We start from the raw sequence: 24056 nt of genomic DNA, 5'->3' as shown, positions 1-24056 counted from the left end.
TGCTGCTCAAGCCTGTGGGCTCGGCAGAAGAGTGACCTTTGCAGAGACAGCGAAGGAGCTGAAGACCTGAAGGTGGTGGTGTCGCCAGGGGCAGGGGCTGGCGTTGGGTGCAGGGCGTTTGGGTGGTTTTGCAGCGGTTCCCACGYGCCACCCTGTCCCCTTCCTGGTGGCTGGGCGTCCGGCTGCGTTCAAGCTTGCTCGCCCCTTCAGTTGGCCGTCTTGGAGATATCCGTGAACGCTCGCTGGCCTTCTCCCACCACGCGCCCACRTGGACTTCCTGCTGTGGATGGCCAAGAGCCAGCACAGCCATGAGGTAAAAGGCCAYGGTGAGCTGCTCGAGAGAAGGCACAGCTTAGACGATGATAGTATTTCATAGATATTTTTCCCCTTCCCGGACAACGTGTCCTAAACGTGCCGTGTACGTCAGCTGGGAATAGATGCTCACAGACGGTTGCTCGCGCCACACCTGTACGGACAGAGTGTTTCTTTTTATTGCCATGCTGAAGAAGCCTTGCTCTGGGGGCTCCTGCTCACCCACYGAGGAGCAGTTTGCCTCTATTCCGTCTTGCCTCCATGTGTTTTCAATATGTAAACATCAGACTCATGGATGATGGTATGGTTGGATTCCGTGAGGCTTGTAGGATCTAAGCTTTAAAAAAAAAAAAAGAAAAAAGAAAAATAACAAAAAAGAAAACAAAAGCCCCAAGACCCATGTTACAGTCCGTGCTTTGAAGATCTTGCTTCTATACCRGTGACTGATGCAGTTGTGTTTTAAAGGCCTTGTTCTTGAAATGAACCAAACCAGGCTTTTTTCTTTTTTTTCTATTTTTTCTTTTTTTAATCCTTTCTTCCCTAGTTAAGAGTGCAACCAGCCTCGTCTGCAGCAATTCCTTCCCACCCACCCCCCAGGTCTGACTCCCTATGGGAACACAGGCGTCAATCCGGTGTTGCAAGTCATGTTGTCCTTCCCGGGCAGCCGTCGGTCATTGAACGTGTGCATGTTGATCACCGCATCCGTCTTCACCATGACGGGGGGCTGGGGCTTGTGTTTGACCCGTCGCTGGCAGGTGAGCGACAGCCGGATCTCGTCGGCCATGGCGCTGCAGAAGGAGCGCTGGGGAGAAGCAGGGACAGAGCAGTTACTCTTAGCAAAATATTCGTTAACAACCTCTCCTTGAGCAGGAGGATGGTGAAACTAGACTCTTTGCAGAGGGTAAGCACAAGGTTTAGGCTGCGTTTGAGGCATCGGCTGTGCTTGGTTGGCCTTCAGTGATGCACAGGCCTCTGGTTGACCCTCTCCCCATTAGCAAGGATTGTACCTTTGACATAATAAATTTTGCAAAATAGAAGAGCCACAGGTGACCCCGTCAGAGGGCCGGTGCTCTGTGTGCTCCCTGCTGGCTGTTTGGGAAGGATGCTGGTAGATTTATGTGCTGAGGTTCAGGGGGCTATTGAATCCTGCTGGGTTGCTAGCAGGCAATTTATCTATCCAGTGCATCACACAGTCAGCTTTGATTTCTGGTCGTGCGTATGAATGCGCTTCCCAGTTACTGCGCTGTGACACAAGGAGGAGGGAAGAAACACAAAAGCGGTCTTAGTTCTTGAGCGCTTATCAGCCGCTTAAGGTGGGATGGGCCATTTGCGTAATAGTATTGCAAAAAGTGTTGAAAAGTTGATAAAATAGTGTGAGGCTTCCTGACCAGTTCCTTGATGTTCTAGAATAGTCTTCTGAGGGGAGTGGGGACATAAGATAGAGACTTAATATTTCTATGCATAACAAATGTATAAAATACGCAGCACAGTTGCCTGTAACGGTGGTGCCTGGATGTAACAACTCAGGTCCTGTCCAATCCTGACTTTCAGCGCAGCTTTTTGTCCCTGTTTTCTTGACTTGAGGTTGTTCAGAACTACCCCTGCAAACGGTTACTTGTCCGTTTTTAGCCTAGCTGCTGTGGGAACAGGTCGCCCTGGATTAGGCTAGGTACAGTCTGCCCCTGCCTAGGCCAGGGGAGCAGGAAGGAAGGAGCTGTAGGGAAGGGTGTTTCTGCAGTGCCATGGGGGCTTTGCCCCAGTGCGGCTCCCGGCTCGGCACCCACTTGGGCAGCAGCTGGGGCCCCTCCGAGCAGCTCCCTGCCTGCYGTCAGGGTGCAAAATACCCGATGCCTGGAGGGAGCTCGGGAAACCCTGCCTGGCGGTGGGGCGGGGAAACTGAGGCAGTCGATACCTGCTCGCGCTCCGCCGTTTTGCGCAGCTTGTAGATGAACTCCACCATCGCCACGAAGACCGAGAGCACCAAGCCTGCGGCCAAAACGATGAAAATCCCCCCGATGTTCTGGATGCCGAGAGCGCTGGCCTCCTTGTTCTCGTCCTCAGGGCAGCCGTTCCCACGCCACCACTTCTCTTTCATTACGTGGAGCTTGTCCTCCTCTTGGAGCTGGAGGATGGCAATGGTGATCTTGTCCCTGTATGGCGACCCTGGGGAGGGGGAAAGTAGGACAAAAATCACATAAAGTAGGGAACGTGTCTGTGTCAAGCAGGGCTGTTCAGACCTCTCCAACAGGCTGACAGGGAAATATTTGGAAATACGCTGTTGGGAGTGGGCTATGTCAATCCCATCTGTTGTGTTTTGGTAGCTCCCCTCCTGGGCTGCCTCTGGAAACCCCACCGGTGTCGCTTACCCATGGGAGTGCCGATCCCGTAGCCTTTGGTATCGATTAGCCCTCCAATCTGAGTCAGGTTGCAGTTCCTCTGCGTGATGTACTCGATCGTGGTCGACTCCATCAGCAGGGCGTAATCAGCTGTGAGGGTTCGCTGGATTCCTTCCTCATTATTTTTAACGAGTGCTGTGGGTTTGCTGCTCATGAAAGCCCACATTTTTTCAAAGGTGGAAATTTTGGATTTCTGGAAAAACAATAACCCCCACACCCAAAATAAGAATTAGTCATCTTATTGCTGCGAGAAACACCCCCAAAACCTACTATCTTTATAGTAAATAAAAAATATCAGTTTGAGAACAGGTCATGTGTACAATGAAACTATTATAAATTTGACCATGCCTTAAATATCTCTCTGCTTTTTCTGCCAGCATTGTTTGGCACCAAATTGCCATAACAAGAGAAGATGATTCCTTCATAGTTCATGTTGTGCAAACACTGAACAAAAATACAGTCACTGCTTCAGAGACCTTATATTTTAAGTGAAAATATTCATTTGCATCAATAAGATATGGCAAGACCCTGCCTTGATGCCCTGCAGAACTTGCTGGAGTGACAGGCTATCAGTATATCTGTTTAAACTTATTAGTTTCCTAACCAGAATTTTGTTTGTCCTGTAATGTTTCTGCACAATGAGAGAAGACGGAGAACATTTCAGAGGGCATGTTTTTCTTCTTTGCACGCTCTCTATTATATATATCTGTTCTCCAAGCCTTACAAGGAAACATGTCTCCTCTGAGATATGTGCGACTGCCAAACAAATTTAACATATCCATATAAACAGAGGCATAGAAATACTCAAGAAGATTTTGTTACAACTAAAAATAAACGTGGATATTTTTCCACTATCAGGAGACAGTCTATTAGAAAAAGGGGAACGTGTTTTCTAGGTTACTATTAGTATGAATGCTTTTTCATTTTTCATTAGAAATTTTCATTTTTCATTAGGAAACGTGTCGGGTGGGATGATACACAGCTGTTTTGTATTGTTCCATAACATTTTAAATGTACCACTGATTTATCTGCGACCTCCTCCTGCGCTGACTTTCCGTAGCCTGCGTGAAGGCTGGGAAGCTGCCGCAGGAAGAGGCGCGCCGGCTTTCTCCTAAATAGCTGCTGCCTTGGTCGCTGTATTCCCGTGTGCGAGTGCAGCTCGGATCGAAATGCTCGGGCTGGGTAGCAAGGCAGCTCGGCGGCRGGAGCGTGGATTTCGTGGAGCAGCCCCGTGAGGTCGGCGTGCAGCGCGGCCGCGGCTCCGGTGTGTTCCCGTGTGCCCAGGCCACGTGTTCCCTGGCTTCGTTCCACGCGGTGCTGTTGGGAAGCAGCCGTTCCCTTCCCGAGTGATACGTGCTTGTTTGCCCCTGCCTAAACTGGCCGCTCTGCGYGGTGGATGCGTGCGCTCGTTCAGCCGGGGAGTTAACGGCGCTGGGCAGAGCCTGTCGCAGGCTGCTGCAGCCCCGTGGCGCCGTGTCCGACGCCAGCCACGCGAACGGCCCTGCGCTTCGGGCCTCATCGTGCCGCYGCTGCAGCGCTTCCTCGGGGAAATCCCCGCTCCAGATGGACATCATACGGGAGCGGGAAGGAGCTGCTGTCGCTTGTGTTTCTGTCCTTGTTTAATTCTAAAGGAAACACAGACCCGACGGACCTGGCGATGCCAGGATCGCCTCTCGGCGGCGGTGCYGAGAAGGCAGGCCGAGCTTCTCCCGGGTGCGGGCAGGCCCGGGGCAGGGTGCTCGCCCGGGGCCCCGCGAGGTCCAGCTTCGCCCGAGCTGTTCCCCGCGCGGATGCAGCCCGAGGGAGGGAACCGGCGCGTCGCTCCTCTCCGCGTCCCGCTGCAGCTGGGACGGCGCTTGGGTGTCGAGGCTTGTGGTCGTGCTGCTGCCTGCGCCTTTGCGAGCCGTTCTTTTCTGCCGAAATTCTTGTTTTTCCTAGATCTCCTTTTTCCTTCCGATTTAGTAAGAGGCCAGCGTAGTCAGCCCAAACATCCTCCCCCACAACACCCCTTAGCAAAAGCCTGAAGCTGGGCTGATAAGTCTCTGTGCTTTGCCTAGAGTAAAGCTAGCGGCTGCAGGAGGAGCTGCGCTCTCTATTCTAGCTGTCTTTTATATTCCTTTTATGTTTGTGCTCTTATATTAAAAAACAAAAAAACACAAAAACACAAATAAGAGGGCATGGAGCCCTAGCCAATCTCAACTGCTGTTATCGCATCTCCCCCTCATTTTTTTGGTACCACTTAAAAGATGCTAGCAGAGGTTTTTCTGATTAAAAACTCTATAATGCATGGTAAATTAATTAAAAGATATAGTTAAAATGAAAAATCCCTCATAATATTTTATATTTCAAATGCTTTACCTGTCCTCCTCCTTTTTCTATATGTTCAGTGAAAGTTGAACAGTTTTTATGGCAGTTGTCGTGTAACTTAACATCCCAAATTTGGTTAGTATTGGGCAGTAAAAAAGGCTATTTCTCTGTCTTTAACCCTGTTGGCTCATTCTCCTGACTCAAACATCCATGGACTTATTTCTCCTCAGTTGAAATTCGTGCTTGCTATAATCCACTTGATGAACTCGCTGTGGTGGAGGTTCTGGGGCAAACTCCATTCGAGAGGCAGGATAATCCCCCTCACTTGAAAATCTGGTCCAGTGCCTGCAAGGTAGATTTGTGGCATCTGTCAAACCTCAAAGAGCAGCAAGAAATGTAGCCTCCAAAAGGATTATTAAATATCTGTACATTACGATGAGTAATTGAAATGAATAACGTACTGGACTTGCTGATAACGACCTGTTTAACATTTATATAGTTCACATCAGAGGCCTCTGAGTTCACTAGCTCTCCCTTGCTCTTTCTCTTCCTGCACTTAATGCTCCTTGGGTGTTGACACAAAGCTCTTAARCAACATCAGCGTTCTCCCAGTTTAAAGCATAGAGCAAAATAAACTGGCAAAAAATCAATAGGCTGCATTTAGCGAAGCTAATAGGACTCGCATGAGCCACGGTAGCTCTTCAGGCAGCTTAAATTACATGAGACAGGGCTCCCTGGAACAGAAAAAAAACACTTTTCTCTTCTTGAATCACTCCTTTTGACCAGCTGAAAGGAGTTGGTTGTGTTTGGAAGTGCCAGGAGGACCCGCTCTTTCTCAGCTCCTGCAGCCACCTGCTCCCCCCGCAGCAAGATGCCACTGGTGGCAACGGCCTCGTCGCCTGTAAGACAAGGACGTGTTAACTCACGCTAGCAAGGACAGGCCAAACCCGTGGCGAAGGCAAGGCAGCTGGACCCGATTCTCCGGTCAGGGCAATACCTGGCTCCTCCCAGGGGATTTATTTCGTGTTATTTCTTTAGCTCGGCTAACCTGAGATAACGGCACTCCTCCTCCCAGTGCAAATTCACCAGCTGTAATCCTCGGCACAGCACTAGCAGTTTGATAGATTTGGCTATTTGTTAAAAGTCCAATTTTAAAGCAATTGTCAGTCACCGTGAGAGCACTCATCAATCAAAACCGCGGGCGCAGCTGCAGCGCGGGGTGTACGGTGCCCTGACTCGCGCCTAAATCCTGACAGCCCCGACCACAGCGCTTTTTTCTTATTATGAGAAAAAGTTGTTACTTCTAGAGAACTAATTGCTGCAACTGCACCTTTTTCACATTTCCTGGAAGGATTGGCTAAGGCAGCAATTTTACAGCCACAGGGACCTAACCTGCCCTTCCCTCCTCTCGGGTGTGTCAGCTGTGCTCCAGAGAAGGTCGTTGAGTTATGGGGAATTGGATGATGTCACCTGAACATAAATTCAAATGAGCAAAAACTTATTAGGCACAATAGTTTGGTAGTAAATAATAGTAAAGAATGCACATAATTGTGTTTATCCCCTCTGATTTTATATATTAAGTAATTTACCTTAAAAAAATCTTTGGGATTAATTACTGGTTTGAACTGATGTTTGCTGTGCAGGGGCTGGGTGCAATTTTTTTGTATGGAATCACCATTTTACTTATGGGCTGCATTTTTATGAATCTGAAACRGTGGCCAGGAGAGGCCACCCTGGCCCCCTGCGCCCTCTGTGCGGAAGGGGACAACGAGGCAGAGCTTCCCCCAGGTTCCAGCTCCACATCCCCCCCGAGACCTCAGCTCTGCTGCAAAAGGTGGAGGAGAAACTGCTCAGTCGCTCTGGAGCATCGGGATAAGGAGACAATCACCCGATACCGACTCCTTCCCGACAGAGAAATCCCGGAGCATTTTCAGCTCCTGAGCATTTGGAATGATGGAGATTTTTGCTAATAAATGAAGGCAGTAGTTTAATGCTGCTAATCCATCCAGCCACAGTGCACGTCGGGGGGATCGTGTCTCTTTGGCTCACACCTCTCCCCCGCCTCCTGCGAGTGAAGCCGCTCCTCGTTTTGGTCAGGGCAGGTAACACCAGAGCCTGGTCCAGGGGCTCCTGCATCTCGATGAAACCCTGCTTCAGTTGGGAAGGAAACACGTACGTGAGCAGCAGCCCCTCCGAGCGCAGCAATCACGGGGGGTGCTGAGAATGCCTCCGAATTCGTCCTTTAGAGTCAGAGCTCAGAAGCTACCTTTAATAACAGTGTTTCAAGACCAGTCACCCAAATAAATTAATGGAATAGTTTAGAGGAGCCGCTATAGGCATCTTGCCAAGACATATATGCTTTTTTATCAGTGAAATTGGCAAGAAAGGAACTTGCAGGCTTGCGATTTTCAATTCCAGCCTGTACGAAAAAATAAATTGATTTTCACCAACTGAAGATACTTACTCTTGAGGATTTAACATTTCTGTACAAGTGAATATATATGTACGCACACACTCACACCCGTACTCCAAACTGCACATTAAACCCAGCGTTTCTTCAGAGAGAGGCAGCATCCTTCACGAGATGTGAAGGATTTTTGGCACGATCCATAATGGAAGCTAGATGCTGTTCCTAAATTAATTGATCTGCGTTTATTCCTGTAACCCAATCTGCGTTCCCAGGGAATAAATAGCTTCTCAAACGTTCTTTTCAAGGAGTCAAAAATCTGCCACTACGGCTACTAAAACTCTCACTTCTGATTTGTTTGCTGTAGGTAGCTAGGTGAGCCTCGCAGGCAAAAGGCCTTTAGGAGGACAAGGTCACACGGGCTTGAATCAACAGATAACTTCTACAGCGGCTTCAGTGAGCTTTGTATGAGCCCTCAACCATCCAGACCCCTGACGCTAGGCAGCAACTTCGTTTAACGTTTGGGGAAATCTTCTCGGAGGATGGTCTGGGAGGCATTTGCCTTCCTCTTCATCCCATTCCCTACGGCTCCTGGACTGTGCTTTCCTCGGGGGAGAAGCGGTCTCTCCTGTGGTCCTGTATCGTGCGTTGTCACCCGTTCCAGAGCCCCGAAGAGCCGTGGGCCCGCGTGAGGTGTCGCCTCTTAACGCAAGCGGCAGAGTTCAACGTCAGCCCTGGCCGGCCGTGGGATGAGGAGGTGCACAGGGCCGGGCGGCTTTTAATGCTGAGCACGGAGAAAGGAAGCGATGATCGTTGTGGATAATCCATGGAACGGGTACAGTGGGGGGTTCCTGATGGGGATACAGCAAACCGCAGGCGTGCTCGGCCGCCGGCTGTCCTGCGTAGGGGTCTGCGTTTCCTGAGCAGAGCGCAGAGCTGCCACAGCAGCCGGCGTTGGGCTCGGCGTCTCCCGYGAACCTCCGCTGAGAGCCGAGCAGAGGCAGGTGTTGCGGATGGAGTCTGTGCGCTTCGCTGTGCCGGCAAGCCCGTCCCATCCGGAAGGAGCCCAGGTCTCAGCAGACGCGATAGCTACCCGCGCAGGCAGCTCGGTCACTGAGTTACCCTGTTCTCTGGACCTTTGCGCTGTTTGACAGATGTCCCCGCGAAGACGGCGCTGGCAGAGCAGCTGTACCGAGATCACTGCAGCRTTTGCCCTGTCATTTAATGAAGATCTGGCTGAGGGGTGGGGGGAGATTCTCCCCATCATCGAACACGYGCTCCTGTATTTCCCTTTACGTGAAGGACAAATGAACATAGCATCCCACATGAGCACTCTTGCTGCTCCAGTAATTGAAATGCTTGTCAGAAGGGACATCCCTGATAATTCATCTCTGAACAACAACAACAATAAAAAAGAAAAAGGAAAATACACTGCATAAATAAACCCTGCCAAATGCCTGTTAGAAGCCTGAAGAATGGCCCTGATGGAGAATGATATGAAGCAATAAAGATACTATGTCCTTCATGATCTAAAAAAAAGGCAGAGTTTTTTTTTATTTCTATATAAAATTCTTATTGGAAAGAGTAGTTAAAACACTACAGTAAAAGTCAGTCTTCTCTTAATAGCTGTTCTAGGTTTATATCGCTTTTGGAAGGTAATACAATGCATCTGCCCATGCCAAAGACAAAATTGCATGCACCAGCTCCATTGCAAAAAGCAAGCTAATCAGTGGCAACCTGCTATTCCATGCCATATCTGCATTTCCYAGGATTAATTAAAGACCAAACCAAACAAAATCTTCCATGTTTCCTTACCAATCTGTGTTACTGCTTGTCAAAATAAGCATGGGGTTTGGAAAGAGTAATGGCTTCATACCCAAGTCATAGCCAAGAAAAGTTATAGATCTGCAGAAAAATGCTGTGTTCTTTCTTGTTATTAAAATTCAGCACATTGGCTGCCTTTAATGAGTCTTGGCAATTAAACTGCTGACTGCCTAATCTAGCTGCCATTACACTGCAACTATTCAACTTATTGCAGTATTGCAGATAGCTCACGCTTTAAAAAGCGGGTTGTGTGTCACRTGTTGGCCCATATATTTCCTTTTGCATTAGGATGACGTGAGAGGGAAGGAAAATGCCTTGGTGCAGCTTGGCAGAGGGGTGGCGGGGGGGCCCCRTACTCCTCCATCCAAAGGGCTGGAGCAGCTCGGGCTGAGAGCAAAGGCTCTTTTGTGCTAAGAAGAAAGAGCAAATTGGAGCAGCTTTTTGGGGTGCGACTGTCCTGTCCTGCCGGTGCTCCTGCCGCTGTGCTGGCAGAGCTGGGGGGGGACGGACGGACGGACAGACCCCTCGCATCCCTGCTGCATTGCTGCCGGCCGGCGGGTGCAGGGAAAGGTGTAGCGCGAGGCCGTGGCCGCCGTCCATTGACCGTGCCGCAGCCAGGCCCGTGCCGGGCTCTGCGCTCCCGCGCTGGCGTTTCCTCGCCCCTTGCTGCTGGCCGGGGCCCCGCACGGCCTGCCTAGCTTATTGCAAAGCCTTTTCTGGAAGGAAGGTTTTTAAAATTCGTTTTTAAATTTAAATTCCCCTCCAAGCCTTGTGTTTGCCAAGATGATCGTTCCTTAGATTAATYGCCCTCATTTCTATTCCTTCATTCCYTCCCTCTTCTTTTAATGTGTATTTTTACAGCCCAGCTGTGGTTTCARAGGTCTTTTTAAGTCTCAGTTTCTTTTCATGTTTGAGGCAATAGTGAAATACGAATTCTCTTTGCAYCCTCCTCTGCGCTGTTGGTCGACTCCTGAAATTAATAGTGCTTCAGCAGAAGACCGTGGTGTGTCGGACGCGTCGGTGGCATTGCCCGTGCGGCTTTGGAGGCGCAGTCCGGCGAGCTGAGCTGGGCGCGGGGCTGGCTGGAGCGTCAGGAGTCGGAGAGGGGCAGCTTCCCCGTGCTCCGGCCTCGGCCGAGTGGCGGCTGGTCCCCGACGCTGGCTATCCCGCGGGCGCTCGGTGGCGTGGAAGGCGCYGCGGTTCTGTTATTTCCCTAACGAATGTGTCTCTGGAGCTGCGCGTTCTTTAATGCGCTTCATACGCAAAAGTGGAAACTACTTACTCCTAGTCTCTTTGACTCCAAATTAAAGTTTCTCTGGTATTTCTTTGATTCCAAGTTACTCTGATAGGTTTTTTCTCTGTTATATTTGAACATAAGTAAGTAACTTTTTCCCTCAGATTATTTATGCTAATTAATCTCTGGTTTATAAGGGATGTAATTCTGTTTACGTATATCCGCTGTGCTGTAATCCTGGTACCAGTACAAGATCTTTCATTTTAATCATCAATACTAATAAATGCCAGACAAGCCCCATATCGAAATAGACAGATGATGACCAAAGAGTGAATAAAAACAGTGAAGAAAAAAGAATAAAAAATAAATCTTTCTCTGCGTGCAAGCCTTGCCTTTTCTCAGCATCTCTGAGAGAAGATGAGCATGAACAAAAAATAAACCCAACACCTAGTTTGAGCTGTTTGCTTTTTTAATCAGTATTATCCATTGTGGGCTTTTTGTTTCCTCCTCTTTGAATTGTGCTGGCTAATTAAACTTGATTACAGTAATGCGAATGCTTGAAGGAAAAGAAAGGTATTTCAGCTGTAAAAAAAAATACTGGTCAGGGAGCACGCTTTGCAGCATCYGTACAGTTTGAGTTGCAGTTTTTGTTTGTTCTCGCCTCCGCTCGGATCCCAGTGTCCCTGCAGGGTGATTAGATCAGCCGGGGGCTCCTTGGGGTTGGTGCTGCAGCGGGTGAGATGTGGAAGCGTGCAAGATACCTGGGGAATGTGTGATTTTTCTSTAGGGCTTTAATAGGAGATACACCTGTCCTGCTGTGCCTAATGCATGCTACATTTCAGCGTACCTGATCCAGTATGGGGTACAGTAAACTGTAAAATCAACATAATTTAATAACTGTGACTTCTGTTAGCAACTGGGAAAGGGGATTTAGTCATGATGYGAATCTAGGTAAGCCACACTGGTAGGGACAAAGTCTAACCAAAGAAGCAAGACGGACACAGCCTTCTTGTAAGGAGAAGCAGTGGTGGCTTAATAGGCTTTTTGTCTTGTTTTTTGTTCTCGCTCCCGTTGGTCTGAGAACGTTGCGTCTCTGCCTGGATGGCAGAAAGCCTGCGCTTGAGCTCACCTTGAAGAAGGTCATAGTAGCTCCGTCCTTCACTGCTCCGTACTCTATTTTTGTCTGCTTTGCCAAGTCATCTGCCGAGTCGATGGGGGATTCCATCCTCTCCACAGTCAGGAAGGCGGCGAGGTTGGCCGTGTAGGACGAGATGATAATTAGGGTGAAGAACCACCATATGCCACCAATGATCCGTGTAGACAGCGCTTTGGGCATCAGCTCAGAGCCTGGGGTGGGAGAAGGGTGGAAAAGGAAACAGAGAAAGGACCCATTTTATATACRTGTATGTACATTATATATATGCACATACATATATGTGTGTGTGCATATGTATATCTATATTTCAAGGACTAGGTTTCACTTTCAMACTGAAACAGCTATGCAATTAAAGCCAACTGTTTTAGAGGCGAATTATCCAGACATCTTGCGTGCAAGGAAATCAGTGGGTTTTTTGTAGCATTTGCAGAAAAAGCTTCTCCCTTTATTGCTGACCTTGGGTACAGTGCACAATTTACAGGAAACATTCAAACTGAAGTAATTAACTAGGCTGCTTTTATGAGATTTAAATAGCAAGCCATTTATGAACTTTTATGAGTGTTTTGTTCTGCCATTTAAAAAGTGCTTTGCTTTTTTATGGATTACTTTTCAAAGGATTGACTCTAGGGATTGTGTTCAAATACATAAGGTTTAAAATAAAAAAAAAATCAAACAGTGAGAGAAAGGAACTATCAGGGTCCAGTACTTTGAATAGCAGTTGGAAGTAGGGAAGCAGGAGATGTTGCAGCATAAAAGGTGTAACAGGTCTGGAACGACTTTTATTGAGCAGACATGAAGGACTAAATGGGTTGTGCTATTTTTGTAATCGCCCAAGACACTTTTTAAAGCCGGGAAAGAGCTTTGAGTTTGAAACAACTGYATTCAGAGGATATATCCAGCCTGGAATTTGCAACAAAGATTGGGCTTTGCAAAGCAATTTAAACAGCGTGGCATCAAAGCATAGCATGGAGTGCAGCTTTTCTGCTATCCGAGTGCAGCAAGGAAGCACCAGGAAGCAGAGAAGCTGTGGATTTTGAGGGTTGTTTCAGTGCTTGTCAAGATCCTGCTCCTTTCCCGTTCTGTCTCTTGCCCTTTGATGCATTGGAAGGTGTGATATCAGTCTGGCTTTGAAATATTTTTCTTCTTAGATGCAGAATAGAGTTAAAAAGCATGCAGCTCTTTTCATTTATGAGCATCTGATAAGAGGATGATTCATCCTGCTAAACCATCTTGCTGGGAGCTGTCACTGTCCATCAGGGCGGCCGAGATCTGGGAAGAATCTTTAATAAATGCTGTAGCTGCTGTAGCAGCAGGACGAGCGCAGAGCAGTATTATTGTGAATGCTGCCAAGCTGATGCTACGGTTCTTTTACTCTCTGTCTATAATGGCTAATACACGATAGAATTAGTGAGACAAATGTTTGACATTTTCCGCTTATTGCTATTCCTGAATTTTCTGTAATAAGATCATAGTTGAATTTTGTTCCTTATTCAGAATTACTCACAAGTTCACCTTCTGCTCTTTTCCTAACAAACCTACTCTGTTCCATTCACGTATCTGATTTCTAAGGTTCCTGCCACTATGGTGTCTTACAGCAGTAAAACTTGAAACGTTTGCTCCAGCACGGAGCGACGGCTCCAGGGCTGCTTGCAAAAGCTCCTCGCAGCCCGCTTTGCCGYGGCAGCTTTGTCCTGCTCTGGGGAGGGTTTCACGACCATTTGGCAATGTGCACGGTGGCCAGACGAGGATAAAGATAGGGATGGATCACAGGGCAAGCAGCCTCTTCCGTAAAGCTGATCTAAAATAGAGCGAGTCAGGAGAGAGATCCCGAAAAGGTGCCTCATGGGGCCCTCCGTGAGCAGGTGTTCGTCCCTGCGCCCGCAGCAGCGTGCGCGTGGATGCACCAGCCCTCCGTCGGCTCGCGCCGTTTCCAGACRGCGCTCGCTGGAGTTGCTTCTTCCGACGCCTGCTGAAGCGTGCGCACGTCGTTAATGGTAATTATTGCTATGTTGTAGCGTGTGTGTGCTGGCACCAGCTGCAGCTCGCGGTCCCCTGCCCCACCGGGTGAACAGCCAGCCTGTCCCCGTGGCCGTGGGGCGAGCTGCTGCTGCCGGGGCTTTGACCCACCATACGTGGAGGGCACCAGTAGAGGCAGGTGCCAAAAAAAAAAGGCTGAAAGCGAGGCTCATCTGCTGAGATTTCCATGGAGGACAGGGCTTTGTCAGCTCTGCCTCTCTCCAGGGYGCAGACTTTCCAGAGAAACCACATGTCTTCCAGCGGCAGAAACATTTGGCTTTAGATGATCTCGAATGGGGGATGAGCACTCTTCGTTGCCTCGCCCTTCAAGGGCTGCATAACGTGCAGAGCGACGTTCCCCGTCTCTCTTGTGCCGGAAAGGCAGTCAGCCAGATCCGGCCTGCTCTCAGGAAGAAATCTGATGTTTTCTTGGGAGAAAAAACCTTGGATGCCTTTTCTGGGGCGCCTCAGAGAGGGCTCAGCCCTGGTGCCTATCCTGTTTCTCCATCCTAGCTGTGCGGGAGAGCCAGCATGACTCGAATGGATGTCTACGCGAAAATGAAATTCAGAGCGTTGAGTGATACCAATACACAGTCACCAAGACGTCCTGAACTCCGGATCGCAGCTGGTTCCTGCTGATGAGATTAATTCTTAGAGCTGTTTATCTCATTAACCCTTTTCTAGCCTCGTTCCCCCCGCACGGCTGAGTGCGTCCGCACGCGTACAGGGCCCGGGGCTGCCTGCCGGGCGCCGGCTCCCCGGGGAGCTGCTCCGTTCGGAGCAAGCCGTGCGCGTGATACGTCTCAATCAGGGAGAGCAGCGGGGAGACGCAGCCTTCGCAGCGCGGCGGGTCCCCGGAGCAGCAGAGCTGCCAGACGCGCGCTATCTCCCCTCTCCCACAGCTAGCTGCCTTTCCAGCGAGGAGACAAAAGCCGGCGTTGACAAGGGCTTCCGTAATTGTTGGGAGATGCCTCGCCGCTGGCCCGCGCCGGTGCTGTCAGYGTGCAGCGACACGGCCCCGCTCCCCTGCGCGTGACAGCGGGGAGAGGGCTGGCAACGTTATTCTTTCTGCTGCAGCTGCTTGTTTTTGACAGGCACAAAGATGTTTTATCTTGCTCCTGTCACAAATAAAACTTAAACTTAAAAGGCAACAACAAAAGGTCTGTGTTGGAGAAAAGGCAGGAGGGCGAGTGGGTGGGGAGGAGGCAGGGAACCACCGTACCTTGCTGCATCAGCGCTCCCATCCCAAACCAGAAGCTGTTCAGCAGGGTGAAGTTGTTCTCCACGATGTCTGAGCCAGGGTTGCAGGGATGAGCATCGTACCACTCGTATGGGCTGAACCTGCGGCCGCACACGGAAAGCGAGAGCTCGTTAGTCGGGATGTGGCATGAAAAGACCCTAAAGGAACATGAGACAAAAAGCTGTAATGCATCTTGTAATGCTGTGAGGGGCTGCTGACCCCTCAGTTGTGCRGCTTTTTAAAGAAAAAGACAAATTCAGCCCAGATTTTCAAAAGTGACCAGCGTGGCTGCGAGCCCCACGTCCTGCAGTGCAGACAGCAAGGAGACCTGGGAAAGCAGCTCCCRATGAAGTGTGCCAGGCTGCTCCCCAAAGCCTTCAGTCTCTTCTCATCGTCTCTGCAACACGTCACACGACMGCAACAGGGGCACACGACTGTGGGATGGGACGCAGTACCGACACAAATCTCTAGCCTAGGACACAATGGTACCATAATGCAGGAAAAAAACGCCATTTTCTGTTGACCAAGGAAAGACAAATAAGGACCTAAGACCTAGCTAAGACAAATGAATTACAGCGTTTTAAGGGACTCTTTCCATAGCACACATAGGGATCCGTGCAAGATGCAACTACAGTGAGAAGCAGATTTTTCCACCAACCTGTCAAGCAGAAATCCTGCACTGTGAGAGCACTATCACAGTGGAAATTGGTGTGGATTCACCGTGGAGTCCTTACTCGCAGTAAGCGCTAGGCATAGCTGTTCAATACATCTTCTGCCAGTTGTCGCGTGCTGCGGTGGTGATGCAGCGACAGCTCGCRGATTGTCCCTCTTTGAGACTAGTTTTGGGAACTGGGGGGTAGCTCCTTTCTTCAGTTTCCTGGACAGCCCTGTAGCTCTTGGACAAAACCGAGGGACTTTTCTGTGATCATCTCTCTGCAAATCCTGCCCAAGATTGGTAGGCAAGCACAGCCTTGAATGAAGCTCATTTTGCCAGAATCTGGGGAGGATGCTCAATAGGAGAGATGCTAATATTTTTAGAGCTGTTTGTTTATGTTTTCTAAGAATCCCAAGTTTTGCAGAGACTAAATTAAAAACCTAATTGTTATAATTGCTTTTGAACCAGGTATTAATTATCATCTCTATTTCCTTCTGAAATCCCTGTAGCTTCACAACAACCCTTTCTTGAAGCCCAACCTGCAGTTTGTATTAGGAGGTATTTCTCTAATTCTCTGCCAGMCATGCTGCTATTCAAGGAGATCTCTTGTCGTTTAACTTTGCGGGGGTCCTCAGTCAGACAGATGTATTTGGACAAAAGAGCAAAACTCTCTCCCAGATGCCTCTCCTGGCACAAAAATCTCCCCCAAACAACTACCCCTAACTTCTGCTCTCTGCACAGGACTTCTGGTTTCAGTCTTAGAAAAGTCCATTCTGAGTACATCCATGCTGCCTTCTGCTGCCGTTTCCCCACGCAGGATACGGGGTAGCAGTCTCTTTGGCCATGCCTCTCCGGAGGTCCCGCTCTGCAGCTGGGGCCATTGCCTACCATGCGTTTCCGGAGTGCGGAAGCAGGGAGGTCTTGGTTTGGCTAAGATTGCACCCAGACAGCCTTGCTCGTTCGTCTGGGTAACAGCCAGTCTGTTCTTACTGCCACCTCCCTCTTCTTTTTAAAAGAAGAAGAATCGGAAGGGAAAAGCAAAAATTAGGCAGAACTTAAACTTGGCTTTGCATGCTGTCCAGTCCTTTAAACTTGCTGTAAGTTTATGCCAGAAGCGTGTAGAAGATGGTGCCTAAGCCCTGTCTGTTGAATTAAGCCAGAGTTCAAGAATTAGATGAAAACTTTCTCTGCCGATGGAAGAGGAATTGGTAGATCAAATGAGCCTGACAAGACACACTGAAGGACTTCAAGGTCTCTGAGTGAGAACCTACTGGTGCTGCTCGAATTACAGAGAAACATTCAGAAAACTGCAAAGCAGAGGCAGAGTCTTCGGTGCTTGAAAAGCTGGAGGGACCATTAAYGGAAACGGAGGTATAATGAGGGAACAAGCGAGTGGATCTCATTGACCCCGTATAGCTGGAGCCACAATAAATGGGGGCTGTTCAGGCTTCACCTGCTGCTGGCTTCCCTCTTCCTCACGTGCAGAACAGGTTCTGAGAAATATGTAATCAAAAACTGTAATTATTTTCTTGTCTCTTCTTTGGCCTTGTTGGCAGGGAAAGGGGAGCATTTCAAAGAAGGTTTAGTAAAAAGATAAAATCTAATGCAAAGTACTTTTGAGCCTATATTAATGCATCTCCAGAGAAGTCCTTTATGGGTGACCAAGTGCTTGCTATGATTAAAATGCCTGTTAAGCCCCCCAACCCCCTGTTGTGCCCCAGCTGGTGATGGGTTGTAATTTGAAGGCCAGGTGAAGCTGGGGACAGCAGGTGACAATTCCAGGAAAGGGCCGGCTTGCAGCCTGGCGCTGGGGCCACTGGGCAGATTGCCCCATGACGCTGTGCAAACTGCTGCTGTTTGCAGCTCTTTGGGGGCTGGCGGGGCTGCGAGCAGAAGCTCCATCAATAAGCAAGAAAGACCGATTAAAAGAGGAGATGGATCAAATACATCCTCTGCCTGCCTCTAAATAGTCCCTAAGTTGGTTAAAGTGACATTGACCTATGGTTATAGCATCAGCAGAGGACTCTGGTGCCTAGTTCAGGAGACTCATGTCTCTGAATTAAGGCTTTGCTGTTTTGACTGTGTTTTTCTCCTGAGGATTGAGTTTTAGAGGTTCTCCTGGGGTCAAGAGCAGATATTGTTTCCATTACTACTGAATGCAATAAATATAACCCATATTTTCCTTGGGAAATCTCTTGCTCTGTGTGTTAAAGGATCACTCCTGCACAGTCTTAACTACACTGAATACTTGATGTTATTTAAAGGAGCATCTGAAGGCAGAAGAAATGGCAGGAGCAAAACATGCTAGTTAGAAAATGAAAGAAAAAAAAACTGTAATTGCCATTTTTTTCAGCCAAAAAGTAGTCTGATAGGGGAAAAAAATGCTACATTACATTGTAACTGCTGTGATGTAACTAAGACATTAATTTTGCTGCAGAACAGCTCATTTTATCAGCGTAAAGAAGAATGAAAGAAGCTGAAAACTAGAAAAAGAAAGCAATAAAAATTAAGGGAGGGAGAAATGGGCATTAGCTGAAATAGCGCTCCGATGGGGGCCCGCCGAAGCACTGAGTTGACGTTACCCTGCTGGAAGGGAGCCAAAGAAAGTCTTAAGGCTAAATTCACTGCGTGACCGTGTTTTTACCTTCCTGCCCGCCCCTGCCGTGGCCGGGCCCTGGCATGAGGTGGGAAATCCGSGTGTCCCCATTGCTGGTTTCAGGCCCAGGCCGCTCGGCTTCAGCACAGACATGGGAGAAGCGATCCAGCCTGCGGGGCAGGAGCCGGGTCCCTGAGCAGCCCCGGGCACGGACGAGACCCGGGTCCCGGCCCCGGCCGCCGTGCCGAGGCGGCGCTGAGCGGCCGAGACGTGCCGCGGCGAGCGCAGCGGAGGAAGGACGGGACTGCCCTCGGGATCGAGCCCCTGCCGGGCCGGGCTGGGCTCAGGGGAAGCGGTTTGCTGCCCGTCGTGGCCGCGGGTGCAAGGCGTTGCGGAGCTGCAGCGGTGCTGACAGCTCTTCTCCCATTAACCCCGTGGTAATTACCGTGCTGGTCTTCRCCATCCGGAGACATGTGCTGTTAGACCGCGCTAAGAAAAGGAGGGAGGYGATAGGGTGGTTAATGCTAATTAATGGCATCCAGGGAAGCTTTTCAGGGGTGGTCTCGGTTCCAAGGAGTCCTGGAACGCGCATTCAAGCCGGGGAGCTCAGAGCAGGACCTGTTTCTGCCGGCTGCGCGAAAAAATGATTTTTATGGGCTCTGAAAACAAACAGAAAAGCTTCAACTGTCTGTTTGTTCCCTTTAAAAGTACAACGATGAGTTTCCCGATGCAAAGCAGCCCTTTGCCTGCCACGGCCGCACGAACCAGCCCGTGCTCGGCTGCTGCCCTGCAGCCTGCGGAAGCTTTACGGGTTCTTTCCCCTTTCGACCCAGAAGGAAGCCGCAGCGGAGAGAGACTGAGGCTCATTTCAGGCCTCAGAATGAAGCAGAGCCGGGGGGCAGATGGGGCGGCTGGACAGACGTCGCTGCCGGCGGCCTGCCCGGTGCCGAGCCTGCGGTCCGCAGGCCCCTCTCCTCCCCGCTGGCAATTCAGATTTTCCTCTCTGTAAAAGGGGATTTTGGGATGCTTTCCCATTGGGGTGAGTCAGTCTGTCCTAGCGTTTCCTTGGACCTTTCCTCAGTATTTACTGCGGTGACTTTCATGTTTAGCTTTCCTCTGTGCATTTAACATGCTTTGAAAGCAGGATCTGGATAATTCAGGCTGGCTTTGGTCCTCCTGTGAGYAGGGAAAAACAAGCTCATAACAATAAAGTTGTATTTGAATTCCAATTCCAAGCTGTGCAAGCAGTCTAATACTTTATGGCATTACCGCCAAAATGCATTATGGCAGCAGATCCCATGTAGCTCCGTTCTGCATGCTTATCAGAGACACAAAGTGGAGACGTTCTATTAATCATCACARTATTTTTCCTTTTCGTAATTACCTTGGGTTCATTTTCCCTGCTGAGAGTGTCTGGTGCCTTCTCTCTCTGGCAGAAGCAAGGCATTAAGGACCTCATCCCGCTCCCGCTGTAGCCRCTGACAGTTCCCAGCGCCTCCTGCCCAGGCAGCACGAACTGGCAGCAACGCTGGGCCAAACCRCCCCGCGTTTTCGGCGGCCGTGGTGGCTCGCCCAGCAGTGCCGGGGGCTGGATTAGTGCTCTCGGTGTTAGACTCTTCCTCTTTTGGAAAGCATGATAACAGCAAGCATTACGTTCCTGCGTGCTGAAGTGAGCTGCCGGGTCCCTTTTCTGCCTGTGCTGCGGTAGCCCAGGCTGGTGTTCCCGGTGGGCACTATGGGGATACAGCGTAGAAACTCGCTCCTGCTCAAAGAACTTCTGCTTAACCTCAGCAGCGTGATTGGAAATCTGGTGCGCGAGTTAAAGATCTCTATTTGATGGAGATGCGTTGCAAAGAACAGGAAGGAGAAGGGTTCCAGTTTAAAAGTGAATGGTTGGGGCCTTCTGCGTCCTTTTGGTCTGGAGCGCAGCCTCCTGCTTTGCACCTCTGCGGAGCAAGCGTCGGGCGACGGAGCCGTGCTGCCATCCCCAGGGCTCTGGGGGGTGCAAACACTGTCTGCTAAGCAGAGTTCTCTTTGACAACTGCTGTTATGTATAATTAGGATATTACACACTAAACTCAGGAAATCATTTCTGAATGCCTTCAAGGACCTGATGGGTGTTGAAAATTGCAGCTTGGTTGTAACATGACAGTTAATGGGTTCTGGTTACTGCGGTTTCATGTTTAGTGTTGCCTTCCAATATCTGATTGGCGTTAGTGGATTAGATAGAAGCTGCTTTCCGAAGGATGCTCTCAGAGAAAACACAGCACRTGGGCCCTTGGGGAAGGGGCCTGCGCAGAGCCCTGGTCCTGCCAGGCACGGGGGTCAGGCAGGGAGGTTTCGGAGGGCACCACTGGCGTAGCTCGCGCTGGAAGGCAGCGAGAAATGAGTGTCTAGCTGCAAATTGTGCTTAGGAAACCTCCCCAGGCATCGTGTTTACTCAGAAATACTTAAACATGCAGGAAGCCGAGCAATTACAAATGAGCTGACTGGGGTGCTCACCCGGAGGAGGGAGGGCCGGGGGGTGCTRCACCCTTGGGGGGGCCCGTGGGTCGTGGAGAAGGGCCCAGCACCCGCGTGCTCGGCCGGGGAGGGCTGCTGCCCAGCGGGAGGGACGCAAATGCTTTGTTTTGGGTTTGAAAAGGTAGAGTCACGTATTCAAAGCAGCCCTGGACTGTGCATCTCATCAAAGACTCTATGAAATTAATAACACATGCAAATATATGTAAATTCTGCTACTTTTAAATATTGAGGTTTTAAACATGCTAATTAGATGCATGTTAATTTTTGTAAACAGATACATTGTTAGGTCCGTAGCAATGGGTTCTCCATTCTTTTGATACACGGGCAGGTTTGTGGGGAGCTTTGCTTGTGGAGGATTCGGAGACAGGAGCTGGAAATGATGAGGGACAAGGAGAGCTGTGTGTCTGGGGCACAGCAGAGACTGGGGTCCCTCTGGAGAAGATGGGTGAGAAGTGACCTAACTGAAGCCTGAATAGTGATGAATGATACAGAGCAGGAAGACGAGGTGCCCCATTACCCTTCATCATACCAGGGAGACGCCAATGAAATGGAAAGGCAACAGGCTTTCTAAAACCATAAAAGGAAAAGCACATTTTTTAATTCCTTTTTTCTGAACGTATACTTAATTTCTGGAAGTGCCTGCCCTGATGTGTCGGAGGCTGACATACGTATGTTTATAAGGCAAACATGCACAACTGCACTTAGTATGGTAAAGTAGTACAAAGGGTATGACACCAACTCTAGCTAGCAGAGAAGAAAACAGATTTCCCCTTGTGGATAGCCCACCTTTAATTTTCACTACAGGGTTTATATCACCTCTCAGCTACTCTGAGATACAGATCCTGTGCTCAGCAGCCTGCTGCCCTTTGGCAAAATCCATTTCAAAATCTCTTTGTTTCCAGTTTAAAAGGGAGCTCCTGTGTGCTGAGGCCTTAAAATAAAAACCCTCATGTAGAGCAAGCTACCAGCACTGAGCCATTATGCCAAACCTGGAGTGCGGGCGAGCCCTAACCTTAATGGGATCTCAATGCGCAGAGCAGGCTCCACCTTGCAACATGCGTGAGGGTCCAACCCCACGGCAGCGAGCTGGAGACCCAGCGAGGCCTCCTCTTCCTCCCAGCAGCAAAGCAGCTTGCTCAGCTCGGAGCGCGACCCGCCAGCAAATAAGTGCACGAGGSCTCAACCAGCAAACCTTGGCAGTGCCTTTGCTCGGAATGGAATAAGCAGAGTAAATTCATTGATTTGAATGCACAGTGTATAACCTGTGTACAGAAGGTCAAAACTAGACCCATTTTAGCTTAATACTTGCAGARTAACACCGCATTTCAGCAAAAAGCCATTTGCACTCTCTGCAAATCATGACAAACCATAAGAAACTATGCTTCATCTAATGCTTTGATTATCCCTCAACAAGCAGGGTAGAAACAGAGCAGCAGTCTGACAATCACGAGCAACCCCACGCTAGCAGACCAGCCTGCCTTTGGGTAATGGACCAAGAGTAATTTCATTAAGGAAACAGGTTTAATGCCTAGGCTCCCGCTGGGTGGTGAGATCTCYGCGACACACCAGGCAGCAAAATGCTTCTGAGCATGGGGAAAGCGCCTTGTCGCAGGGCAGCAGATGCGCCGCGAAGGCAGGCTGGTGGCGTGGCCTCGGAGGCCCCTTACCTGGCTATGACAAAGAGCACGCAGCTGACGCCCAGGTAGGCGAGGAGGATGTACATCCAAATGTCGGGAGACAAGGGGTTGAGGAAGGAAAACACGCTGGGGTTGGTCCCGTTGGGCTTCCGGTAGAGAATGCTGACCCCCAGGGTCATGAAGGGCTTGGAGAAGTCTATCGCTTTCTCCCGCACGTGGGTGATGGTGAGAGGAGCAACGGCCAGGTCAGCTTTCTGTGCAGCAGCACCGAGGGAGAGAGACACAAGGAGAAAGAAAGAAGCTGTTAGAAACCTGACAGAAACCCTCTGCCTCCCTAGCACACCCCGCGGGGAGGTCGAGCTTGTTCTTGGCACAAGAAAGCAGCTCACGGCAGAGCCTTCCCAAGGCAGGAGCCAGCGTTTGTCAGGCTGCTCTGCTCCTCCTCGCCAAGCTAGGCAGGCCAGCYGAGCTGGTTCGACTTCCAGCAGAAGTACCCCAGGACTGTGAGGTTGGCTGGATCCACATTTCCTGGCTCTATTCGAATGCAGTATCTTCCCCAGACCTCAAAGGGCTGCGTGAGCACCCCCCCCCCCCCCCACTGCGGCTGGTTCCGAAAGCACAGCAGAGAGCAGGCTGCAAGCATTCAAAGGTTTAATCCTTGCTGCCTTCGCCTGGGAGCTACAAAACCCAGCAGGACCAGTCCACAGGGAGTCAGCCGTTTCTCTGCTCCAGTGCCATCCTTTCCTCCCTGCTCCTGTCCCCCCAATTAGCAGGGTGCAGATAGTTTGCCAGAGCTCAAAGCAGAAGTCAGGCAAAGGTGTGAGGGTTACTCTGAGATGAGGCTTGCTTGAAGGAAGATGAGATGGAGGGGAAAAAAAAATACAAAGAGAGGGAAGAGAAGGCTGGGCAGAGTACTCTAGCCATTGGTTTAGGTTTTTCTTTTCAGTACATCCAGCTGGAATTAGGTGTGAGGTGCTTACAGCCCAAGCTGAGGTGCCCAGACGGATCACACAGGACCTCATAGGCAGGAGTGAAGCCCAGGGCTTCTACTGAGCTGCACTAGGAGCATCTGAAGTCTTACGTGTGCGTCTGGAAGGAGAAGCCCAGCGCACGCTGAGTCCCAAAGAGCCCGTTGCCTGGCTGGACTCTGCCCCGTGCACAGCACCTTTCCCCCCCGGCACTCATAGTGCAGCGTTCTCCATCCATGCCCGTCCCGGCACAGAGGCGCTCGGGTCCCCGCTGCGGCCAGGGCGGGCGCAGCGTTGGCTGTGCCGGCACCCGGAGCGGGATGGGCAGCCTGGGGAGTGCTGTGCTGAGGCGCAGGTTTGTAACGCGGCTTCGTCTTGCTACGCTTCCATCAGAGTTAACAAACCCTAGGGGAAACCATGTTCGTTCAGGATTTCAGGCTCTTTAAAAAAACCTTAAAAAAGTAAATGCATCTAAGGACTACCTTAGTGACAGCCGCTTTACTTAGGGTTTCCAAATCACTCTTTTGATATCATTGACTTTAGAGGAAATGTAGACACATAAATTATCTTGCTGACATTGAGCTGAACTTCCCCCCACTGTAGGTGCTTAGCATACCCATGCAAGATTTATTTAACATCTGGTTCTGAAAATTAAAATACTAAATTAACCATGGGAGATAATTACCTAGAGATATAGTGGATTTGTCTTTACTTGCAACCTTTAAATCAGTATTAGCTGTTGTGCTAGAACATGCTTTACTTGAACAGAAATTACAGGTTCACTG

General features: G+C 49.8%; 1 protein-coding gene across 1 annotated transcript in view; it reads right to left on the bottom strand.

Annotated features, from left to right (window-relative positions):
• Positions 1-889: 889 nt before the first annotated feature.
• GRIK3 (glutamate ionotropic receptor kainate type subunit 3) overlaps positions 890-24056 on the bottom strand; it is a 127221-nt gene continuing 104054 nt past the window's right edge. The window contains exons 11-16 of the mRNA XM_026086043.1: positions 22334-22557; positions 14875-14993; positions 11610-11827; positions 2679-2901; positions 2225-2475; positions 890-1114 (exon numbers count right to left, since the gene is read on the bottom strand). Of these exons, the coding sequence (XP_025941828.1) occupies positions 920-1114; positions 2225-2475; positions 2679-2901; positions 11610-11827; positions 14875-14993; positions 22334-22557 (1230 nt within the window). The 3' untranslated portion in view covers positions 890-919. The remainder of the gene's footprint in view (positions 1115-2224; positions 2476-2678; positions 2902-11609; positions 11828-14874; positions 14994-22333; positions 22558-24056) is intronic.

This window comes from Apteryx rowi, unplaced genomic scaffold (assembly GCF_003343035.1).
Source record: "Apteryx rowi isolate R43461 unplaced genomic scaffold, aptRow1 scaffold_68, whole genome shotgun sequence".
In the NCBI taxonomy this organism is placed as follows: domain Eukaryota; kingdom Metazoa; phylum Chordata; class Aves; order Apterygiformes; family Apterygidae; genus Apteryx; species Apteryx rowi.
Note: the sequence above shows the minus strand (reverse complement) of the source record. Positions and strands in the feature narration are given on the sequence as shown.